The sequence below is a fragment of the Miscanthus floridulus genome, chromosome 17 (genome assembly GCF_019320115.1).
Source record: "Miscanthus floridulus cultivar M001 chromosome 17, ASM1932011v1, whole genome shotgun sequence".
Classification (NCBI taxonomy): Eukaryota; Viridiplantae; Streptophyta; class Magnoliopsida; order Poales; family Poaceae; genus Miscanthus; species Miscanthus floridulus.
This window is the reverse complement of record NC_089596.1, coordinates 56,972,674-56,995,778: the sequence shown is the minus strand read 5'-3', so window position 1 is coordinate 56,995,778 and position 23,105 is coordinate 56,972,674. Positions and strand designations below refer to the sequence as shown.

At 42.3% G+C, this 23,105-nt stretch overlaps 1 protein-coding gene across 5 annotated transcripts; it reads left to right on the top strand.

The window, feature by feature from the left end:
• The first annotated feature begins 6,847 nt into the window (after nt 1-6,847).
• Nucleotides 6,848-9,577, top strand: LOC136518063 (protein LURP-one-related 7-like). 5 transcript variants are annotated; one of them, XM_066511716.1, is made up of 4 exons: nt 6,848-7,231; nt 8,179-8,391; nt 8,545-8,587; nt 8,867-9,363. In XM_066511716.1, the coding sequence occupies exons 1-4, from the start codon at nt 6,995-6,997 to the stop codon at nt 9,064-9,066; spliced, it is 693 nt and encodes a 230-aa protein (XP_066367813.1). In that variant the 5' UTR covers nt 6,848-6,994; the 3' UTR covers nt 9,067-9,363. The 5 variants fall into 5 exon arrangements, with proteins under 5 accessions (XP_066367813.1, XP_066367815.1, XP_066367814.1 ...); XM_066511718.1 differs by lacking the exon at nt 8,867-9,363 and adding an exon at nt 9,429-9,577 and having other exon boundaries at nt 6,849-7,231; XM_066511717.1 differs by lacking the exon at nt 8,867-9,363 and adding an exon at nt 8,674-8,851 and having other exon boundaries at nt 6,849-7,231.
• The last annotated feature ends 13,528 nt before the right edge of the window (nt 9,578-23,105 follow it).

Below are 23,105 nucleotides of genomic sequence, written 5' to 3'. Positions count from 1 at the left end.
ACCTGTATCACAACGTCTTTGAAACTTCCCTAGGTGTTGCCGCTTCTTGTAGATATAGCACTTGCAACCAAACACCCCAAAGAAGGAGACGTCCGGCTTCTTCCCATTGAGCAACTCATACGATGTCTTGACAAGGAACTTTTGAAGAAATAGGCGGTTGAATGCATAACATGCGGTGTTGATTGCTTCCGCCCATAGAGCTTCGGGGGTGTTGTACTCATCTAGCATTGTCCTAGCAAGAGTGATCAAAGTCCGGTTCTTCCTCTCAACTACACCATTTTGTTGAGGAGTATAGGTTGCGGAGACTTCATGTTTGATTCCAACTTCATCACAATAAGATTCTATGTTTGTGTTGTCAAACTCTTTGCCATTGTCACTTCTTATCTTCTTGAGCTTCACTTCAAATTCATTTTGAGCTCTCTTGGCAAACTTCTTGAAACAAGATGCAACTTCGGATTTGTCATGAAGGAAGAACACCCATGTATACCTTGAATAGTCATCCATAATCACAAGACAATAGAGATTTCCTCCCAAACTCTTGTATGTTGTTGGTCCAAATAGATCCATGTGTAGGAGTTCTAGCACTCTTGTGGTTGACATGAAAGCTTTGGTTGGATGAGTGTTTGCAACTTGCTTGCCGGCTTGACATGCACTACAAAGCTTGTCCTTCTCAAACTTCACATCCTTCAACCCTCTCACCAAATCATTCTTCATAAGCTTCTTGAGTGAGCTCATCCCAACATGAGCAAGTCTTCTATGCCATAGCCACCCAAGTGTTGTTTTGGAGAATAGGCAAGTCTTCAAGTTTGCATCTTTAGAGGTGAAGTCAACTAGATATAAGTTGTTGTATCTAAATCCATTGAATATCACTTATTTGTCATCTACTTTGGATACAACAACCTTCTTCTCGGTGAATAAGCATTGGAAGCCAAGATCACACAATTGCCCAACAGATAGCAAGTTGAAACTCAATGAGGCAACATAGAGCACATTGGAGATGGAATGATCATTTGATATTGCCACTTTGCCCAATCCTTTAACCTTGCCCTTTGAATTATCTCCAAAAGTTATTTTCTCTTGTCCATCTACCTCTTCATCTAGTGAGGTGAACATGCGAGGATCACCGGTCATATGTTGAGTGCAACCACTATCAATAACCCAATGACTTCCACCGGTCTTGTAGTTCACCTACACACAAGAGATTCAAGCTTTAGGGATCCAAACTTGTTGAGGGCCCTTCACCTTCTCAACAAGTGACTTAGCCACCCAAATCTTCTTAGGCCTACTCTTGTTGGAGGGTCCTAAGAACATGACTTTCATCTTTCCACTAGAATCTTTTCTAAGCATGTAGTGAGCATTGAAAGCAAAGGGTCTAGCATGCTTGGGCAAGGGTTGTGGTGGTGGAGTTTGACACTCATGAGCAAAGTGGCCTTCTTGTCCACACTCAAAACATCTCTTTGGCTTTAGCTTTGGCTTTGATTATTGGTGTTGAGCTTGAGCCTTCTTCTTCTCTACACTTGCCATATATCCAATGCCACTTCTATCCATCTTCATGACGGTATTCATGAGTATCTCACTTTGGAGATGCTTGCCTCTAGCAAACTTGCTCAATCCCACCTTGAGATGCTCTTTCTTCATCTTGAGCTTCTTGTTCTCTTCCTTGAGAATATCATTGTTCTTCTCTTCCTTGAGTTTCTTGTTTTCTTCTTTGAGCTTCTCATTTTTAAGGATCAACTCTTTGTCATGATCAAGAGTTTCTAGCACAATGGTATTGTGACTTTTCATCTCTTCAAGATCTTTCATGAGCTTCTCATGGTCACTCTTGAGCTTGACATACTCATCATAGTCATTGCACTCAACCACTTGCTTGCCTTTGCTACTAGATCCATGCTCAATGCTCTCATCAATTAAATCATCACATGAGGTAGCTATATCAATCTTAACAACATGGTTAGTAGCATCATGTGGCTCATTTGGTAAGAATTCTTGTGCAATAACAAGGGTATCATAATTGATCTTTAGAGTTGTATATTCATCTTTTAGCTTGTTGTGACTAGTGATAAGCTCATTGTGCACCCACTCAAGTTTATCATGTTTATCTTTAAGCTCTTTCTTAGAAGATTTGAGCTCCTTGAGTTTGGATGATATAGAATCATTTGTTTCTTTGAGTTCATCATTAGCCTTTTCTAATGTATCACACTTAGCTAAGAGTGAATCATTTTTAGCATCAAGTTTTTCATTTGTAGCTCTACTCTTTCTAATGATCTTAGTGTATTTTCTTAATATTTTGACAAGATCATCATATGTGGGTGAATCATCATCGCTATCACTATCATCATCACTAGCTTGCTCATCATCACTACTATCATCACTCTTAGTTACCTTGCGTTCACCCTTGGCCATAAGGCATAGGTGTGTAGAGGATGATGGCGATGGTGGCGGTGAGGATGCAAGATCAATAGCAATGGCGGCCACCTTCTCATTGTCACTCTCATCATCGGATGATCCACTTGATGAATCAATGTCCGTGAGCCAATCACCGACAATATAGGCCTTGCCACTCTTTTTCTTCTTGTAGAAGTCTCTCTTTTTACCATCTCTCTTCTTGTATGGCTTGTTCTTTTTCTTTTCATCTTCATCACTTGAATCATCTTTCTTGCCCTTGTTCTTGAACTTGTCTTTCTTGGGCTTTGTGCATTGATGAGCTAGGTGACCAAGTTCGCCACAATTGTAGCAATCCATCTCGGAGATTGGCTTTCTTCTTGAGCTAGTGAAGAACTTCTTCTTGCCGTCAAACTTGATGCCACTCTTGTTTAGCTTCTTTAGCATCTTGGCGGTCTTCTTCACCATGAGAGCAAAACTTTCTTCATCATCTTCATCACTTGAGCTCTCATACTCAAGTCTTGCCTTGCCCTTATCTTGGCTAGCTTTGAATGCTAAGTCCTTCTCTTTCTTCTTTGTAGAGGATGAGCCATCTTGTGCTGTGATGTGCATGTACATCTCATGAGCATTGATCTTTCCCAAGATTTGTGTCGGTGTAGCGGCGGAAAGATCACCTTGATGTAGCACGGTCACAATGTGCCCATATTTGTCAATGGGGAGGACACTCAAGATCTTTCTCACAACGTCGGATGGTGACATTTGAGTAAGTCCAAGCCCATTGACCTCCTCTACAAGAACATTTAAACGAGAATACATTTCATTAGCACTTTCTTTGGGAAGCATCTCAAAAGAATTTAGCTTTTTAATCACAAGATGATAGCGTTCCTCACACTCACTCTTGGTTCCCTCATGAAGCGCACAAACGTCCGACCATAGTGCATGGGCGTCTTTGTGGTTCCTTACACGATTAAACACATCTTTGCAAAGGCCTCTAAAGATGGTGTTGCGAGCCTTTGCATTCCATTTTTCATAGTTTACTTCATCGCCTTGAAGTTGTGTGGCATTCTTAGGTGTTGGGAACCCTTGAAAGGCGGCTCTAAGAATTCTAACATCTAGAGCTTCTAGGTAAGCCTCCATGCGAATTTTCCAATATGGAAAATCATCCCCCTCGAAGATGGGAGGAGGTCCATCCCCGTGAGACATCTTGCTCTAAGCGGTTAGGCTTAAAAACATGAGCACGAGGCTCTGATACCAATTGAAAGGATCAAGATGCCCAAGAGGGGGGGTGAATTGGGCTAATTCTAAATTTTCTTGCAATAATCAAATCCTACGGATAGCCCAATTAACCCCTTGTGCCTAGAAAAGTGTTTCTATCAAATCAACGCACAAATGACTTGCACCCTATGTTCCAAACTTACTCTAGCATAGCAATTCTAAGTATGTAAAGCAAGTATTGAATTGCTCAAAGTAAATACTCAAAGTAAGTGCTCAAAGTAAATAGGGAGAGAAAAAGAACGCGGCGATGTTTTGCCGAGGTATCGGAGAGTTGCCACTCCTCACTAGTCCTCGTTGGAGCACCCGCGTAAGGGTGTAGCTCCCCCTTGATCTGCGCAAGGATCAAGTGCTCTCTACGGGTTGATTCTTCGACACTCCGTCGCGGCGAATCACCCAAAACCGCTCACAACTTGAGTTGGGTCACCCACAAGCTCCACCGGGTGAACACTAAACTCCCAATCACCACCAAGCCGTCTAGGTGATGGCGATCACCAAGAGTAACAAGCACGAACTCTCACTTGACCACGCGAAGCCTAATGAGAAGATGGATGCACACTTTGCTACTCTTGATTTGCTAGTGAGGCTACTCTCTTGGATTCTCAAATCACAAACACCTCACTAGGACCTTGCTCTTCTTGGCACTCACAAACGTGTTTCTCAGCTGTTGGAATGAGCAAAAGTGACTCCACTCACGAGTGGAGCTTCTATTTATAAGGCAGCCTGAAAAACGAACCGTTATGAGCTTCTGCGGGGTGACCGGACGCTCCGATCGTTTTGACCGGACGCTCCGGTCAGTTCAACCCGCGAACAGTTTTCAAGTGATGACCGGACGCTGTCAGGGTCCGGTCAGTACCGACCGGACGCGTCCGGTCGCTCTTGGATGCTTACTGTAAACGACCGGACGCTGGATACTCAGGGTCCGGTCACCACTGACCGGACGCGTCCGGTCGCACTTTCTCAAGTCTGGACCCTTACTGGAGTCGACCGGACGCTGGCCCTCAGCGTCCGGTCACATGACCTCCCAGCGTTCGGTCACACCAGACTTGATCTTCACAGTCAAATGAACTGACCGGACCCTGCGGTCAGCGTCCGGTCGCATCGGAGCCAGCGTTCGGTCAGTATTTGACCCTCCATTCACTTCCAACTTTCGATCATATGTGAATGAAGTTTGCTCCTGAGGATTTTAGGCATTCATAGGAGCTACCTAGAGCTAGTTTTTACAAGTGTGTACCACACCTAACTCACTAGACTCAACTAGGTCAAGCTACCCGTTCATACCCCCCTTCATAGTACGGCCAAAGGAAAAAACAAAGTCCTAAACTACTCTAAGTGTCTCTCCAACTTCAATTGACACTTAGAACTAGTTATCCTTAACCTTGTCGTCCATCCTTTGAAAACCGAAACGATTTCCATCGTAGGGGCATGACAACCTCGATTGCCCAATTGATCTCCATTACTATGACCTAACTTAATTGCCTCTGCAAAACACACGTTAGTCATAGTAATATTATATTGACATTAATCACCGAAATCCACTTAGGGGCCTAGATGCTTTCACCGGCCTAGCCGGATTCCCAAACTGGCTAGGCCAGTTCCACTGTGTAGGCGGCTTGGCAAGGTGGTCTAACCCCGACAAAACCGGCTAGGCCAATTTTTTTGCTATTCCAAGATTGGTTGAACGCCAACTCGGTTTTAGTTCGTGTTTTCGCATAGGAAACTTATGAAACGTGTCTTGGAGTTGTTTTTAATTGTGATAAAACCACCCCTCTATATAAATGAGAGGACCACGGTCGATTGAGGGATCCAATAATCACAAAAAAGACATCTACTACCCATTTTGCCCTAACTCTCTCTATCCTTGCTATTCATCACGTCTCTCGACGAGATTTTTTTCGTCCTGAAATAACCAGGTTTTTTCATCTCAGCCTGTAAAATGCTCACATATAAGGGTGACGGAGATATTTTTGGTAGAAAAAAGGACTACTGGAGAACCGGTGGAGAAGTAAATAGTCTTATGTCGTGTATATGATAGTTTCATGGGATCATAAATGATATTGGGGGGTTGTATTCTAAGGTCAGTTTCAGAGGGAGTTTCATGGGGGTTTTATTTGCATTTAATAGCCCACCACATACGCATTTTTTATGACATGACAATGTTTTAATGAAGAGATAAGAAATGAGTTTCATGAGGACGAAACTCTCTTGGCACGATTACCAACTCTCTTAGAATTAAATGTCTATGAAACCATGAAATAAAACTTTGCATTGAGAGTGGATGTTTCATCAAATTTCATTTTATTATAATATGACAGTTTTGAAAACAACTGAGAGGGTTTGGCTGGCATTAAAAGGGTACTGTAGCAGATCGAAAATATTGGAAGAAACACACGGTTTCAGCTGGAAAAAAAGAGACGCCAGCCGAACACTGCCAATGTAATGAAACACTCCGCCATACCCATAAACAGAAATATACCGTACCGTACTTGCAGTCTCAAGGAGCCAGAATCGGCTAAAAAAGAAATTTTGTGTGAGAAAGCTAGAGTATGGCATGTTTAGTTGGGTGAAATTTAGAAATTTGGCTACTGTAGCACTTTCATTTTTATTTGGCAATTAGTGTTCAATCATGGACTAATTAGACTCAAAATGTTCGTCTCGCGATTTTCCACTAAACTGTGTAATTAGTTTTTTTTTTGTCTACATTTAATGCTCTATACACGTATCACAAGATTCAATGTGATAGATACTGTAGCACTTTTTAGGAAAAGTTTTTGCAACTAACCATGGCTATGAGAATTCAGGCCGGCCCAACAGGTTCTTCAGATCGCCGGAGTCCAAACGAAGCATTTAGTACGCATCCTGTTTCCACCGTCCAGAGGAAGAAGAATCAACTGTCGCTGAGAACGAGCTCTGGCTCGGTTGGCAAGCCGTGCAGGTGAGCACGCTGTCCGCCCGTGTTCGAAGCCTAGCTTCGACGCCGATGTCTCGGGAACAGTAGTTCCCTAAATAATTTTAGTTCTCTCGTACAGAGTCTAATGATATAGTTATAGGGTTTATTCATATGATGTGATAAGAGGCGGAAAAAAAAACGGTCGCTGTCCGCGTCAGCTGGTCGGCTTCGCCAAGGAAAAACCCAAACGCAACCACGCAACGGCCGCCACCGCAGCAACTAATCAATCAACTTAACTCTTATTTGTATTCAGCGCTTTTCAATCTCTCCGTCCTTCGTTTGGTTTCCTCCCTACCTGGCTACCTCCACCAACCCACCTGCTCGCGCCTTTTCCCAGGAAAATCCTCTTCCGACTCACCTGATTATTGCTTCTAGGTCCTTAATCTTGATATGGAGCAGCACCCCACTTGCACCCCGCCGCCTGCGCCGGCGCCGGCGCAGGCGCCCGTGCCCGTGGCTTGGGCCGTCGTCCCGGTGGACTTCAAGGTCGTCAAGAAGGGACCCGAGATGGCGATGCACGACGCGACCGGCCGCCTCGCCTTCCGCGTCGCGGGCAGCGCCGGCTGGGCCACGGCGCTCCAGGATGACGCTGGAGGTGTCCTGGTCACCGTCAGGAGCAGCGGCCAGGTGATTATCGGCTTCTTTGCTCCTGCTTCAGTACTAGGTTTGGTCCATGGTTGTGGATTGAGGATAACTAATTTTGTTTCTTGGATGAGGGTGTAAGAAAGCTGGAGTAGGATTTCCAGGAGATTTATTAGGAAGCGTAAGATTGGAACGTGTCTAAGGAAATTGTGACAGCAGTATTCAACACGGAAAAATATTGCTGTGGTTTTAAATTTGCTTCTACCTATGTGATGGTCCTGAATTGGACAGCAAAATGTTACTCATGTTGGAGACTTTGACAGTAGTGTGATCTTTGCAACAAATGAGTGGTATTGTGACAAGATTGAACATCTAGCTTGTATAATTGGACAGAGTGTCCTGCTGAATTTGAGGGGAAGATGTTGCAACTTCTGAACATATCTTCAATTCAGCAATTCGGATGCACCTTGAATAGTTAGTAATAATCTAACAGCCACAAATCAGAACCTCAGTTGTCTACTTTCGTGTTTAAAAACTGTGATGTTTTTATCACAGAGTACGAACCACATCTGAATAGCTAGTGCAGGATTGAAAGACATAAAAAAAGAAAACACCCTTAGTACATCAAGGAATCCCCAACACATATGGGTTCTAGAGAGAGTTTTTAATATGTGGTGCATGGAAGATTTCTTTAAATTTTGACTCATCTTTTCTAATTCATTTCTGAAGAGGGTGTTAATTGTTTGGTCAAATAGATCACATTTTACTTTCATGATCCAAGGGCAAGATTTTAACTATGTTTCCTTATTATAACACTTGTAAAGGTAGTACAAAGACATCATAGCATATTTTTGAAGAAAAATCTAATGGCGTTATTTTCATGTGGTTAGCTCATACGTGTTTCACTATGAATGTTCAATTTTCGGGAACTTAAATACATGGATCCATGGAGACTGATATAGTGCTGTGTATCATATTTTTCCTTTATTCAGGGCGAATGGCAAGCATTCAGTGGAAATAGTTTGGAGCAGACTCACATCATTTTCACTGCAAAAGTTATATCTGCTTCTTCAAGTCGAAAGGAGGTACATGTGTTCATCTCACCAAGAAGCACCGTTGAAGATTCAAAACCAAGCTACAGGCTCATAGGAAGTACATTCCGAAGAGCGTGCACAATAATAAAGGGGGACTCCATCGTTGCTCAGGTAATATGGAGCAACTGTGTTAGCAAGATTCAGTAAATGTTCTTTGCAGTAACTTCAGTGATTTATATTAAAAGTATTATTTTATATATCATTTTTGAATAAGATTTTTTCTATCAGTTTATCACAACAATTGTGAATTGTCTCTTTGTGCAGACAAATCTCTTGTACAAACTCAAGAAGACTATCTATTCACGGCGTAAGTTCAGAGTGACTATTTACCCTGCAAATGATAACATACTTGTCATGGCAATGATTATCACATTCTTTGTCGAAAAATGACAGATGATACGGATGCCTACTTTGGTTTCAAAACATTGATGGCTAACTCTACTACATATAAATCATGTATATTGTTCTCATTATGGATGATTTCTTTCATTTTAATTTTTATATCACTCACCAGTTGCTCTTACTGAACCCAATGCTTTTGTAAGGAGTCTTATGTCCGCGTGGTTTTCTGATTCTGTTTAGCTAGATCCATACATATGGGCAAGTGACAAGAACTCAGCACCATTTTATTTCACACGACTAACAGCACCAACTGACTTCCATGCTAAACTTGAGCTTTACCTTCTGACGAGGATCTTAGTCTCTGTTGTACAGTACATATCTTTACACCTCCGGAATCGTATGAGCATTTCTGTGAGATATAGTTCTACAATTGGATTGAGCTGATTCATACACGCATCCCAGAAAACCGGTAGCTTGTTTTGTCCAGTTACCTTGTAACTATTCTATTCTATGGTGAAGATGCGTGTGATAATGTGCAGCAATGCCGCCATTTGACCGTGGCCAGTTCAATGCATGCATTGGCATTGTTTCAAGGTTTCATTAAAAACCAAGAAAATATCAGGTATAGCAGATTGTATTTGTATATGATTTTTTTCATCGACCGAAATGTTGTTTGCAGACTATGATGATGATGATGTGAAGAAAGATAAATGTATTCGGCCTGTTGTACATACGTATGGTATACATGTGTGTTCATTTATGCACTTTTCTTGCTGTAGTTCCTCATCACTTGTCTTTCTGGACAGTGATGTGCATCGGCATAGTATGCGCAATCATTTGGAAGAAAGCACAAAATACCGGAACTTGGATGAATTCAGGGTTGTCACTGTCCCGTTGGTGTGTCTGTCTGAACGATAGTGATATGCATTATCCGGTTTGATAACGAAGGTGTCCTCTGACTCCTATAAAAATCGCTAGTGATGATTTGTTATCATCTTGAAATCTTATGTTTTCAGCAGACGTAGAAGGTAAAGAGAGATATCCTTCAGTGCTTTTCACTGAACTGTAACTAGTATTGTGCCACTATCATCTATATATACTCTGCTACTGTTCCATGTAATCTGAAAGAGCCTCTGGTCGTTTGTGCGGTTACAGCCCTGCTGCTGCTGCTGCAGCAGGGGATGCGGAAGCAGCAGACACAGCTGACTTTTGCAACTTGGACAACGATTGCATAAGCTCACACGCACAAATCTTGCTCTCTTGTTCTGGTTGGGAAAGGAATGTAGGCAAGGCAGATCCCGCAAAGTCATCGCACGACAGAGAAGGCGCGGAAACAGGCACCCAAGCAATCATGGCCTCCAAGGAGGCAAACCATTCTGTTTCTGGAGCCTTCACGACAATCCGGCCTTGAAGAAGAACCTGCAGTGCAATTTCAGCACATGGTTCAGCTTGCTCTCGGACATAGTTTTTGCCGCCTTCAAACTTTGACGACCACCATTGATCCCTATCCAGCTATATCTTCATTTGCGTATTTGGGTTGGCAGCTGAACAAGGGAGTGGAGCATGATGGCATTGTGTCCAGGAGACCTGATCCCTGAATTCCAATTCCTGGTGGCACGTGTAACCGACTGTCACGCATAAAAGGAGGGTGAATTAGGTAACTTAAAACTCTAACTCTAAACTATGGCCTCTTATTCTATTCTTAATAAAAATATATGTAAAAGATAAACTATATAAATATGCAACTACGGTTTTGTTGGTGTGTCGCTTATCTTTACCGTAAAAAGGAGTTATGCAACCTAGGTTTCAAACCTATCAACTAGCCTATCACTAAGCTAGGAAAGGAAAGCACAAACCAAGATTGCAATGTGAAAGGGTACCGTGACGCCTAAGAGAAGGGTGAATTAGGCAACTTAAAACTCTAACTCTAAACTATGGCATCTTTTTCAAACCTTAGCAAAACATATGCAAAAGATAAACTATTTAAATGTGTAATTACGATTTTGTTAGTGTGTTGTTATCTCTACCTGCAAAAAGGAGTTATGCAAATAATGTAAATGCGGAAGCTAAAGAGTAAGGTAGAGATATGCAAACTCCTGTTGACGACTCCGGTATTTTTACCGAGGTATCGAGAAACGCGTAAGCTTCCCCCTAGTCCTCGTTGGAGCCCCTCGCAAGGAATCCATCGCAAGGGCCAAGCTCTCGGTCGGACAACTCCGTGGATAGCCCCAGACCTTTCCCACGCACAAGTGGGTCTCCAGTGTACCTTTCGGCAAGCCTCTTCCAAACCGCTTCCCATCGTCTTCACTATAAGCTTCTGACCGAACCGTCGTGGGACTTGTTCCCTTCGGTACACGGTGGCGGCTACACCACAAACACGGTTGGTGTGATTTCGCAAGAATACAAGCCCCTCCGATGTACAACAATGGTGCACACAAGCACTGAGTGGTAAGAGGTGTGCAAACCTCACTAAACACTAGGCCTAAACCTAGAGCAAACACATAAGCGGTGGTCTAATCAACCTAAGCACTTCACAAAGCACCTACACTAATCACCTAATGAATCACTAAATACTATGCAAGTGGAGATCACTAAAATGATGCATTAACACCCTTGGTATGTTTCCTCAGCTCCACACTTCTCAAATGGCCGGTTAGAGGGTCTATTTATAAGCTCCACTGAGAAAGTAGTCGTTGGGGACGAAACCCAACTTTCTGCTACTGACCGGACGCTGATCACGTCCCGACCGTTGGAGCGCACGCGTTGATCGGACTATGGCTGAGTCCGGTCATCATCGACCGGACGCGTTCGGTCGCGCTGGCGCCGCTCTGGAACCTCTCTGGACTCGATCGAATGCTGCACTTCGTGCATCCAGTCGTCTAGTCTGCTGCGTCCGGTCACACCGAAAACACTGTCGTGATAATGAACAGTGTCATCGGTGCGTCCGGTCACTGCTTCGTTCAATGTCCGGTCACTGCTGCTCAACGTCTGGTCACAGCTGCTGACGCCTAGTGTTGCCTAGCACTTGATCGGAGCGTCCGGTCACTTCTACGACAGCGTCCGGTCACCTCTGTCGAGCTTGTTTCTTCGCGATCTTGCGTCCGGCTTGGTTCCAATCTTCATGCTTGGACTTTGCTTGACCTTGTATGTCTTCTATGCATCTTCACATGTCTTTCTTGAGGTGTTGATCATCACATCGCCTTCGTCCAAGTCACATTTTGCATCCTATTGAATTACAAAATAATTACTTGCAAATCAATTAGTCCAATTTGGTTGTGTTTGTCATCAAACACCAAAATCCAAAGTAAATGGGTCTAGGGTCAATTTTTCTTACAATCTCATCATTTTTGGTGATTGATGACAATACGACCAAAACAAGCAAATAATAAAATTTTTAGAATTTAAAAACTATTTACTTGCTAGGGATGCAATGCAAAAGGCAGGATTGTAAGATGCTAAAAGATACCACATGTAAACATATTTGAAAACTTATCTTGCCCTTGCAAATGTCCCCATGTGGCATTATGAATTTAAGCCTCCCTCTAACTCCATAATACACTATCCTCCCTTTCTCAGATCATTACCACTTGTAAATTATTATTATGGGCTTGCTTTTGGTCCTACAAATTCTCTCCATTTAGAATCAAACACCGAAAATGAAGACATTAGTGGCAAAAGAGAGGGTCAAACTTTGTGATCCTTTGTATATGGAGTGGAATAGGTCACAAAATTTGACTCTCACATTACATAGACTAAGCTCCCCCTAAATATATGCATACATATGATGGAGAATGTAGTTTATGCATAATTGACAAATTAATGCTCAAGGGAGTTTAATCTATATAATGTATGGAGAAAACATATAAATACCAAAGTGAAATCAACAAGATATTGATTTAGAAATACCACATGTGGAAACCAATTTGATTTATAACACTTGCAGTAGGTGGTGGATATTTGATGTATGATGCTTAATTCCGGGGACTCCATTTTCCTTGCAATGAGACTACTACACACATGATAAGCTTGAAAAGGTGTTAGTCTCAAGGCATCCAACTTGTTGAGTAACCTCCCCCTAAATTTGTGCACACAAGTATGAAATACTTGTAGGAGACATGCACATTGATTTTAGAATAAAAAATACCACTTGAAAGATGACATCACATGAATGTGAGAATCATTTTCGAAGGTGTTATTCGGGAGAAATTATCTACAATTTAGACTTTGGCACATATTAGATGAACAATTATAAAACAAGCTATATGTCGTGCTCCTAAACAATTTAAACCATATAGGTTTGCCCCAAGGGTTAAGAATAAAACCGAGCAAGCCTACCATAAGATATACCTAGTGTATGCAAGACAAAATATTAAGCATGTAAATGCAAACCTAGGCATGAAAGGGAACTAGATGCTCATTGAAATTACAAGAAATTAAATCTAGTTAACTAACATGGGAAGGGGAATTTGGGTTCATAGTATTCACTAACCTACTTGGCAATTGACATGATCCAATACGATGCACCCCATGAAATGCACCCATACTTTGTTAAGTCTCCAAATTCCCCGAAGTCCAAACGGACTCCTCACTTCCCTTTCGGGATCCAAACCTTCTTGGTGCTCTTCATATTTGAAATGATTTTCTTTGGCACCCAAATGATTTTGGCCCTATTGTTGGCTTGCTTGTTCACGTTGATGGCCACCACCTTGTCATTTTTTTTCTTCTTTAACAAGTATGGTGTGGAGGCCTTCTTGTCCACCATGTTGTGTAGGTGTTAGAGAACTTGCTTGTTTGCTTTTTCTCTTTCTTCTTTGCTCCTCCCCCATTCTTTACCTTGCACTCATAGGACTAGTGGCCTTCCTTGTGGCATACATAGCAAACCATGGTTTGTCCTTCATCAAGCTTCTTCACTCCCTTGACGGTGTTATCTTGATGAAGTTGGGCTTGCTCCGTCTTGCCTTTCACTTGAGTCAAGTCCTTGGTGAGGCGAGCCACTTCTTGCTTGAGTTGCTCATTCTTCATTGCAACCTCTTGTGTGCATGTATCTACAACAACTTTCTCAACACAAACTTGGTTGCGCAAGAGTGAGTCTAAACATAAATCATTGTAAGAAGTAGAGGCATCCCTTTTAGGCATGTCAAAAATTGAATATTTCTTTTTAGGTGCCTTGGTGGGGGTTGTACCGACGGATTCAAGATTAGCAACTTTATTAGTTAGCTCATCACAATGTTTACACATAGTTTCCATTTTAGCAAGCAAACTTTTATAAGCATCTTGTGAGCCCTGCTAACTTTTTCTTTAATTTTTCATTTTTCTTTACAAGTTGCTCATCATTGATTGTGTAAATATTTGTGTTTGCACTAGTCTCAAGTTGCTCAATTTTAGTAGATAGCTCCATATTAAGATTGGCAAAAGTTTCATATTGTTCAAGCAAAGTAGCATAAGCTTGTTGTGAGCTATCTAGTTTTTCTTTTAATTTTTCAAGCTTGTTTTGTTGACTAGTGCAAACTTTAGCAAAGTTAAGATTTTTTTGCACAATTTCATTATATGAAGGTAGCTCATCATCACTATCACTATTATTGTCACTATCACTAGGGATAGACTTTTTGTTACCTCGTGCCATAAGGCACACACGTGAAGTGCTTGATGATGAGTGCTTGTGCCCGCGCCTCTTGTGGTGGTCTTCTTCTTCACTTGAAAAATCATCCCATGACCTTATTGATGTGAGGGCTTTGTCCTTGCATGCCTTTCTTCTTTGTCTTGGGTGTGGGCTTGTTTGGACAAACTTTCACAAAGTGCCCCAACTCGTCGCATCCATAGCATCCTTTTTTCTTTGCTCATTTCTTTGATTGTTGAAGATGAAATCTTGAATTTGGATGAGCACACCCTTGACATTGAGCCTTTGGATCATCTTCTCCACCTTGTTGATAAGTTTGATTGATTCTTCATCAAGGTCAAAGGTGGAGGAGGAAAATTGATCATCATCACTTGAATCTTCATCTTCATCATCATCATCTATCTTCTTCTTCATCTTCACTTGAGGAGCTTGAGCTTGAGCTTGTCTCAACTTGCTTACCCTTCATCTTCTTTTTCTCACTACATAGTGAGAGCTTTGCCTTTGCTTGATGAAGAGGCTTCTTCTCGACCCATCTTGTGTGACATTTCAAATGCCACTATCTTGCCAATGACTATGGCCGTGGTCATGGTGCTCAAGTCCTCCATATTGTGAAGGATGGTGATGATGCTTGCATATTGCTTTTGTGGTAGCATGGAGATGATCTTCCTCACGATGTCCGCATCATCTAGCTTTGTTAATCCTATTGAATGAAGCTCATTGATAATTAGATTCAAGCGATAATATATATCACGAACAAACTCATCATCATTCATTTTAAAGGAATCATAATTTTGTTTAGCTAGACAATGTTTTTGCTCACGGACATTAGTTGTGCCATCATGGAGCTCTTGGAGTTTTAACCAAATTTCATGTGCCAGTATTTAAAGTGAACACTTGGTTAAACACATCCATGCTAAAAGATTCAAATAATCAATTCTTAGCTCTAGCATTGAAATAAATTTCTTTTTCTTCACTCTTTGTGGGTTTATCAGGATTCTTAATGGGTTTCATCCCATCACGAGTGACTCTCCAAACACCCAAATCTACTACCTCAAGATGACAAGCTATTCTAGCTTTATAGTAAGGGAAGTTAGTGCCGTTAAAGTGCTGGAGACCTAGAGGTACCCATCCCAACCACTCTAAATAGCGTCGGGTCAACGGCGGTGAAACCAAAGGCCCAAATTGAGTCAACCGGCTTCGATACCAATTGAAATGGTACCATGATGCCCTAAGAGGGGGGGGGGGTGAATTAGGCAACTTAAAACTCTAACTCTAGACTATGGCCTCTTTTTCAACCTTAGCAAAACTTATGCAAAAGATAAACTATCTAAATATGCAACTACGATTTTGCTAGTATGTTGCTATCTCTACCGCAAAAAGGAGTTATGCAAACAATGTAAATGTGAAAGCTAAAGAGTAAGGTAGAGATATGCAAACTTCCATCAATGACTCTAGTATTTTTACCAAGGTATCGAGAAGCGTGCAAGCTTCCCCCTACTCCTCGTTGGAGCCCCTCGCAAGGAATCCCTCGTAAGGGCTAAGCTCCCGATCAGACAACTCCGTGGATAGCCCCGGGCCTTCCCCATGCACAAGTGGGCCTCTGGTGTGCCTTCCGGCAAGCCTCTCCTAGACCGCTCCCCACCATCTTCACTATCAAGCTTTCGGTCGAACCGCCGTGGTCCTTGTTCCCTCTGATACATGATGGCGACCACACCACAAAAGCAGTTGGTGTGATCTCATAAGATTACAAGCCCTTCCGATGTACAACAATGGTGCATGCAAGCACCGAGTGGTAAGAGGTATGTAAACCTCACTAAACACTAGGCCTAAACCTATAGCAAGGGCATAAGCGGTGGTCTAATCAACCTAAGCACTTTGTAAAGCACCTACGCAAATCACCTAATGAATCACTAAGCACTATGCAAGTGGAGATCACTAAAATGGTGTATCAACACCCTTGGTATGTTTTTTCAGCTCCACACTTCTCAAATGGCCTATTGGGGGGATCAATTTATAAGCCCCACTAAGAAAGTAGCCGTTGGGGACGAAACCCAGCTTTCTGCTACTGATAGGACGCTGATCATGATCTGACTGGACGTGTTCGGTCGTCTCGACCGTTAGAGCACGTGAGTTGATTGGACTCATGCTGAGTCCGGTCATCATCGACCAGGACACATTTGGTCATGCGGTGCCGCTCTGTAACCTCTCTAGACTCGATCGGACGCTGCACTTTGTGCGCTCGGTCGTCTAGTCTGCTGTGTCTGGTCACGCTGAAAACACTGTTGTTATGATGAACAGTGTCACTGGTGCATCCGGTCACAGCTGTCGATGCCTGGTGTTGCCTGGCACTTGATCAGGAGCGTCCGGTCACTGCTAGGGTAGCGTCCCAGTCACCTCTATCGGGCTCAGTTTCTTTGAGATCTTGTGTCTGGCTTGGTTCCAATCTTTGTGCTTAGGACTTTGCTTAACCTTGTATGTCTTCTATGCATCTTCACATGTCTTTCTTAAGGTATTGATTGAAAGCATCTAGGCCCCTAGTTGGGTTTCGTTGATTAATGAACAATACGTGATTACTATGACTAACAGTGTGTTTTCTAGAGGCAATTAAGTTAGGTCATAGTAATGGAGATCAATTGGGCAATCAATGGTGGTCATGCCCCTACTGATGGAAATCAGTTTCAGGTTTTCAAAGGATGGACGACAAGGTTAAGGATCGACTAGTTCTAAGTGTCGTTTGGTGTTGAAGAGACACATAGAGTAGTTTAGGACTTTTGTTTTTCCTTTGACCAGTACTATTAAGGGGGGTATGGATGGGTAGCTTGACCTAGGTGAGTCTAGTGGGTTAGGTGTGGTGCACACTTGCTAAACCTAGCACTAGGTAGCTCCTAAAAAGCCCTTAGATCCATTAGAGCAAACTTCATTCACGTATGATCGAAAGTTGAAAGTGAATGGAGGATCAAATGCTGACAAGACGCTGGCTTCGGTTTGACCAGACGCTGGCATAGAGTCCGGTCAATTCATTTGATCAAGGTGAAATCATCTGGAAGTGATCGGACGCTGAGAGGTGAAGTGCCTGGACACTGAGTCCCAACGTCCGGTCAACTACAGTAAGGTTCTAGAGAAGGAAAATCACAACCGGACGCATCCGGTCAGTGTTGACCGAACGCTGAGTCCCAGCGTCCTGTCGACTCTAGTAAGGTTCCAGAGAGGGAAAATCATGACCGGACATGTCCGGTCAGTGCTGACCGGACACTGCCCATCGTCTAGTCACTGCTTGATCACTAGAATTCGGGGTGAACTGACCGGTGCGTCCGGTCACCCCGCAGAGGCACATAACGGTTTAGTTTTTCAGCCATGCTTATAAATACTTCCTTCATTCGTGTGTGGGGGTACTTTTGCTCATTCCAACAGCTGAGAAATATCTTTGAGAGTGCCAAGAAGAGCAAGGTCCTAGTGAGGTGATTGAGATTTGAGAATCCCAAAGAGAGCCCTCATTAGTGAGATCAAGAGTAGCAAAGTGTGCATCCACCCTTCTCATTAGGCTTGTCGTGGTCAAGTGAGAGTTTGTGCTTGTTACTCTTGGTGATCAGCCATCACCTAGACGGCTTGGTGGTGATTGGGAGTTTGGTGATCATCCGGCGAAGCTTGTGGATGACCCAACTCAAGTTGTGAGCGGTTGTGGGTGATTCACCGCGACGGAGTGTCAAAGAATCAACCCGTAGAGAGCACTTGATCCTTGCGTGGATCAAGGGGGAGTTACACCCTTGCGCGGGTGCTCCAACGAGGACTAGTGGGGAGTGGCGACTCTCCTGATATCTTGGCAAAACATCACCGCGTTCCTCCTTCTCTATTTACTTTGAGCAATTCAATTCTTGTCATTTACATTCATAGAATTGCCATGCTAGAGTAGGATTGGAACATAGATTGCTAAACTTTTGTGCGGTAGATTAATAGATACACTTTCTAGGCACAAGGGGTTAATTGGGCTAACCATAGGACTAAATTTTTGCAAAGAAATTTAGAATTAGCCAAATTCACCCCTCCCTCTTGGGCATCTTGATCCTTTCAATTGGTATCGGAGCCTCATGCTCACATATTTAGGCTTAACCACCTAGAGAAAGATGTCTCATGGGGATGGACCTCCTCCTATCTTTGAGGGGGATGATTTTTCATATTGTAAAATCCGCATGGAGGCATATCTAGAAGCTCTAGATGTTGGAATACTTAGAGCCGCCTCACAAGGCTTCCCAAAACCTTGGGATGCTACACACCTACAAGGCGATGAGGTGAACTACGAAAAATGGAATGCAAAGGCTCGAAACACCATCTTTAGAGGCCTTTGCAAAGATGTGTTCAATCAGGTGAGGAACCACAAAGACGCCCATGCACTATGGTCGAACGTTTGTGCTGCTCCATGAGGGAACAAAGAGTGAACGTGAGGAACGCTATCATCTTGTCATGAAAAAGCTTAACTCTTTTGAGATGCTTCCTAAAGAATGTGCTAATGAAATATATTCACTGCTTGAATGTTCTTGTAGAGGAAGTCAATGGGCTTGGACTCACTCAAATGCAACCATCCGATGTTGTAAGAAAGATCTTGAGTGTCCTCCTCATTGATAAATATGGGCATATTGTGACCGTGCTTCATCAAGGTGATCTTTTCACCGCTACACCGACACAAATCTTGGGAAAGATCAATGCTCATGAGATGTACATGCACATCACACCTCAAGATGGCTCATCCACTAACAATAAGAAAGACAAAGACTTGGCATTCAAGGCTAGCCAAGAGAAGGGCAAAGCAAGACTTGAGTATGAGAGCTCAAGTGATGATGAAATTAATGATGCAAGTCTTGCTCTCATGGTGAGAAGGACCGTCCATGATGCTAAAGAAGCTCAATAAGAGTGGCATCAAGTTTCGATGGCAAGAAGAAGAAGTTCTTCACAAGCTCTAGAAGGAAGCCAATCTCGAAGATGGATTGCTATAATTGTGGAAAACTTGGTCATCTAGCACATCAATGCACAAAGCCCAAGAAAGACAAGTACAAGAACAAGTATAAGGGCAAGAAAGATGACTAAAGCAATGAAGAAGAAGATGAGAAGAAGAAGAACAAGCCATACAAGAAGAGAGATGGCAAGAAGAAGGACTTCCACAAGAAGAAGAAAAGTGGAAAGGACATACATCGTCGGTGATTGGCTCATGGAACATTGATTCATCTAGTGGCTCATCTGATGATGATAGTGACAATGAGAAGGTGGCCTGCCATTGTTATTGATTCTTCATCATCTTCACCACCACCACCTGCCATCATCCCCTACACACCTATGCCTTATGGCCAAGGGTGATCGCAAGGTATCAAATGATGATAGTAGTGGTGATGAACATGCTAGCAATGATGATAGCGATAGTGATGATAATGAATATGAGTCACCTTCTTATGATGATCTTGTTAAATTGCTAAATCAATACACTAAGATCATTAGAAAGAGTAGAGCTAAGAATGAAAAACTAGAGGCTAAGAATGATTCACTTTTAGCAAAATGTGATATAGTCGAAAAGGCTAGTGTTGAGCTTAGAGAAGCAAATGATGCTATATCATCCAAACTCAAGGAGCTCAAATCTTCTAAGAAAGAGCTTAAAGATAAATATGATAAACTTGAGGGGATGCACAAAGAGCTCATCACTAGCCACAACAAGCTAAAAGAAGAATATACTACTCTTAAGATTAATCATGATAATCTTGTTATTGCTCAAGAATTCTTATCCAATGCGCCACATGATGCTACTAACGATGTTGTTAAGATTGATATAGCTACATCATGTAATGATTTGATCATTGAGAGCACTGAGCAAAGTTCTAGTAGCAAGGGCAAACAAGTGGTTGAGGCCGATGATTATAATGAGTTTGTCAAGCTCAAGAATGATAATGAAAAGCTCAAGAAATGATCTTGAAGAGATCAAAAGCCACAACACTATTATGCTAGAAACTCTTGATCATGATGGTGATTTGATCCTTGAGAACTGAGAAGCTCAAAGAAGAGAATAAGAAGCTCAAGGAAGAGAAAAACAATGATGCTCTCAAGGAAGAAAACAAGAAGCTTCAAATTGGAGAAAGAGCATATCAAGATTGGATTGAGCAAGTTCACAAGAGGCAAGCATCTACAAAGTGAGCTACTTATGAACACCGTCATGAAGATGGATAGAAGGTGGCATTGGGTATTTGGCAAACCAAGAGAAGAAGGCTCAAGCTCAACAACAACACAAGTCAAAGCCAAAGCCAAATAGATGTTTTGAGTATAGACAAGAAGGTCACTTTGCCCATGAGTGCCAAACTCCACCACCACAACCCTTGCCCAAGCATGCTAGACCTTTTGCCTTCAATGCTCACTACATGCTTAGAAAGGATTCTAGTGGGAAAATGAAAGTCATGTTCTTAGGATCCTCCCAACAAGAATAGGCCTAAGAAAATTTGGGTTGCAAAGTCACTTGTTGAGAAGGTGAAGGGCCCTCAACAAGTTTGGGTTCTTAAAGCTTGATCTCTTGTGTGTAGGTGAACTACAAGACCGGTGGAAGTCATTGGGTTATTGATAGTGGTTGCACATAACATATGACCTGGTGATCCTCGTATGTTCACCTCACTAGATGAAGAAGTAGATGGACAAGAAAGAATCACATTTGGAGATAATTCAAAGGGCAAGGTTAAAGGATTTGGTAAAGTGGCAATATCAAATGATCATTCTATCTCAAATGTGCTATATGTTACTTCATTGAGCTTCAACTTGCTATCCAGTTGGACAATTGTGTGATCTTGGCTTCCAATGCTTGTTCACCGAGAAGGAAGTTGTTGTATCTAAGAAGGATGATGATCAAGTGATATTCAAAGGATTTAGATACAATAATATATACTTAGTGGATTTCACCTCCGAAGATGCTAACTTGAAAATATGCCTATTCACCAAAACAACACTTAGGTGGCTATGGCATAAAAGACTTGCTCATGTTGGGATGAGCTCACTCAAGAAGCTAAAGAAGAATGATTTGGTGAGAGGGATTGAAGGATGTGAAGTTTGAGAAGGACATGCTTTGTAGTGCATGTCAAGACGGCAAGCAAGTTGCAAATACTCATCCAACAAAAACTTTATGTCAATCACAAGAGTGCTAGAACTCCTTCACATGGACTTATTTGGACCAACAACATACAAGAGTTTGGGAGGAAATCTTTATTGTCTTGTGATTGTTGATGAACTATTCAAGATACACATGGGTATTCTTCCTTCATGATAAATCCGAAGTTGCATCTTGCTTCAAGAAGTTTGCCAAGAGAGCACAAAATGAATTTGAAGTGAAGCTCAAGAAGATTAGAAGTGACAATGGAAAATAATTTGATAACACAAATATAGAAGCTTATTGTGATGAAGTTGGGATCAAGCATGAGGTCTCCGCAGCATATACTCCTCAACAAAATGGTGTAGTTGAGAGAAAGAATCGGACATTGATCACTCTTGCAACAACAATGCTAGATGAGTACAACACCCTTGAAGCTCTATGGGCAGGAAGCTATCAACATCCGCATGCTATGCATCCAATCGCCTATTACTTCAAAAGTTCCTTGGCAAGACACCTTATGAGTTGCTCAATGAGAAGAAGCCGGAATGTCTCCTTCTTTAGGGTGTTTGGTTGCAAATGCTACATCTACAAGAAGCGGCAACACCTAGGGAAGTTCCAAAGACATTGTGATATTGGTTTTCTTGTTGGTTACTCATCAAAGTCCAAAGCATATAGAGTATTCAATCATGCCACTGGCTTGGTTGAAGAAACATATGATATGGAATTTGATGAATCTAACGGCTCCCAAGGAGCACATGAGAATCTTGATGATGTAGGTGATGAACCATTGAGGGAGGCTATGAAGAACATTCCGGTTGGAGACATCAAGCCTAAAGATGATGAAGATGATGTACAAGTGATTGATCCACCTTCTTCATCAAGTGTGCCACAAGAGGGTGATAAAGATGGGAGAGTAGAAAATGAAGATACTCATGTCTCCCATGATCAAATGGTGGTACAAGCACAAGATGTTGATGCCCCACAACCTCCTCCTCAAGTGGTCAATAGAAGAAATACACCTCTACTATAAGATCATCTACAAGATCTCATCATAGGGAGTCCATCAAAGGGTGTAATGACTCGTTCACAAAAACTTGCTTCATTTATTGCTCATCACTCTTTTGTCTCTTGCTATGAGCCTACTAAGATAGAAGAAGCTCTTCAAGATCCGGATTGGATAAATGCCATGCATGAAGAGTTGAACAACTTCACCCACAATGAAGTATGGACTCTTGAAGAGCGTCCAAAAGGTGCAAGAGTCATTGGAACAAAGTGGGTGTTCCGCAACAAGCAAGATGATCAAGGCATTGTTGTGAGGAACAAGGCAAGACTAGTTGCAAAGGGGTTCTCTCAAGTTGAACAGTTTGGATTTTGGAGAGACCTTTGCACCAGTTGCAAGACTAGAAGCCATTCATATCCTTCTTGCATATGCATCACATCATGACATGAAACTATATCAAATGGATGTGAAAAGTGCATTTTAAATGGCTTTATTAATGAACTAGTCTATGTTGATCAACCTCCCGGGTTTGAAGACCCTAGATATCCTAATCATGTTTATAGGTTGTCCAAGGCATTATATGGGCTTAAGCAAGCCCCAAGAACTTGGTATGAGCGTCTTCGGGGCTTCCTCATTGAGAAGGGCTTCACCATTGGGAAGGTCGACACCACACTATTCACCAAGAAGCTTGATGGGCACATCTTCATTTGTCAAGTGTATGTTGATGATATCATCTTTGGATCATCAAATGAAGATTC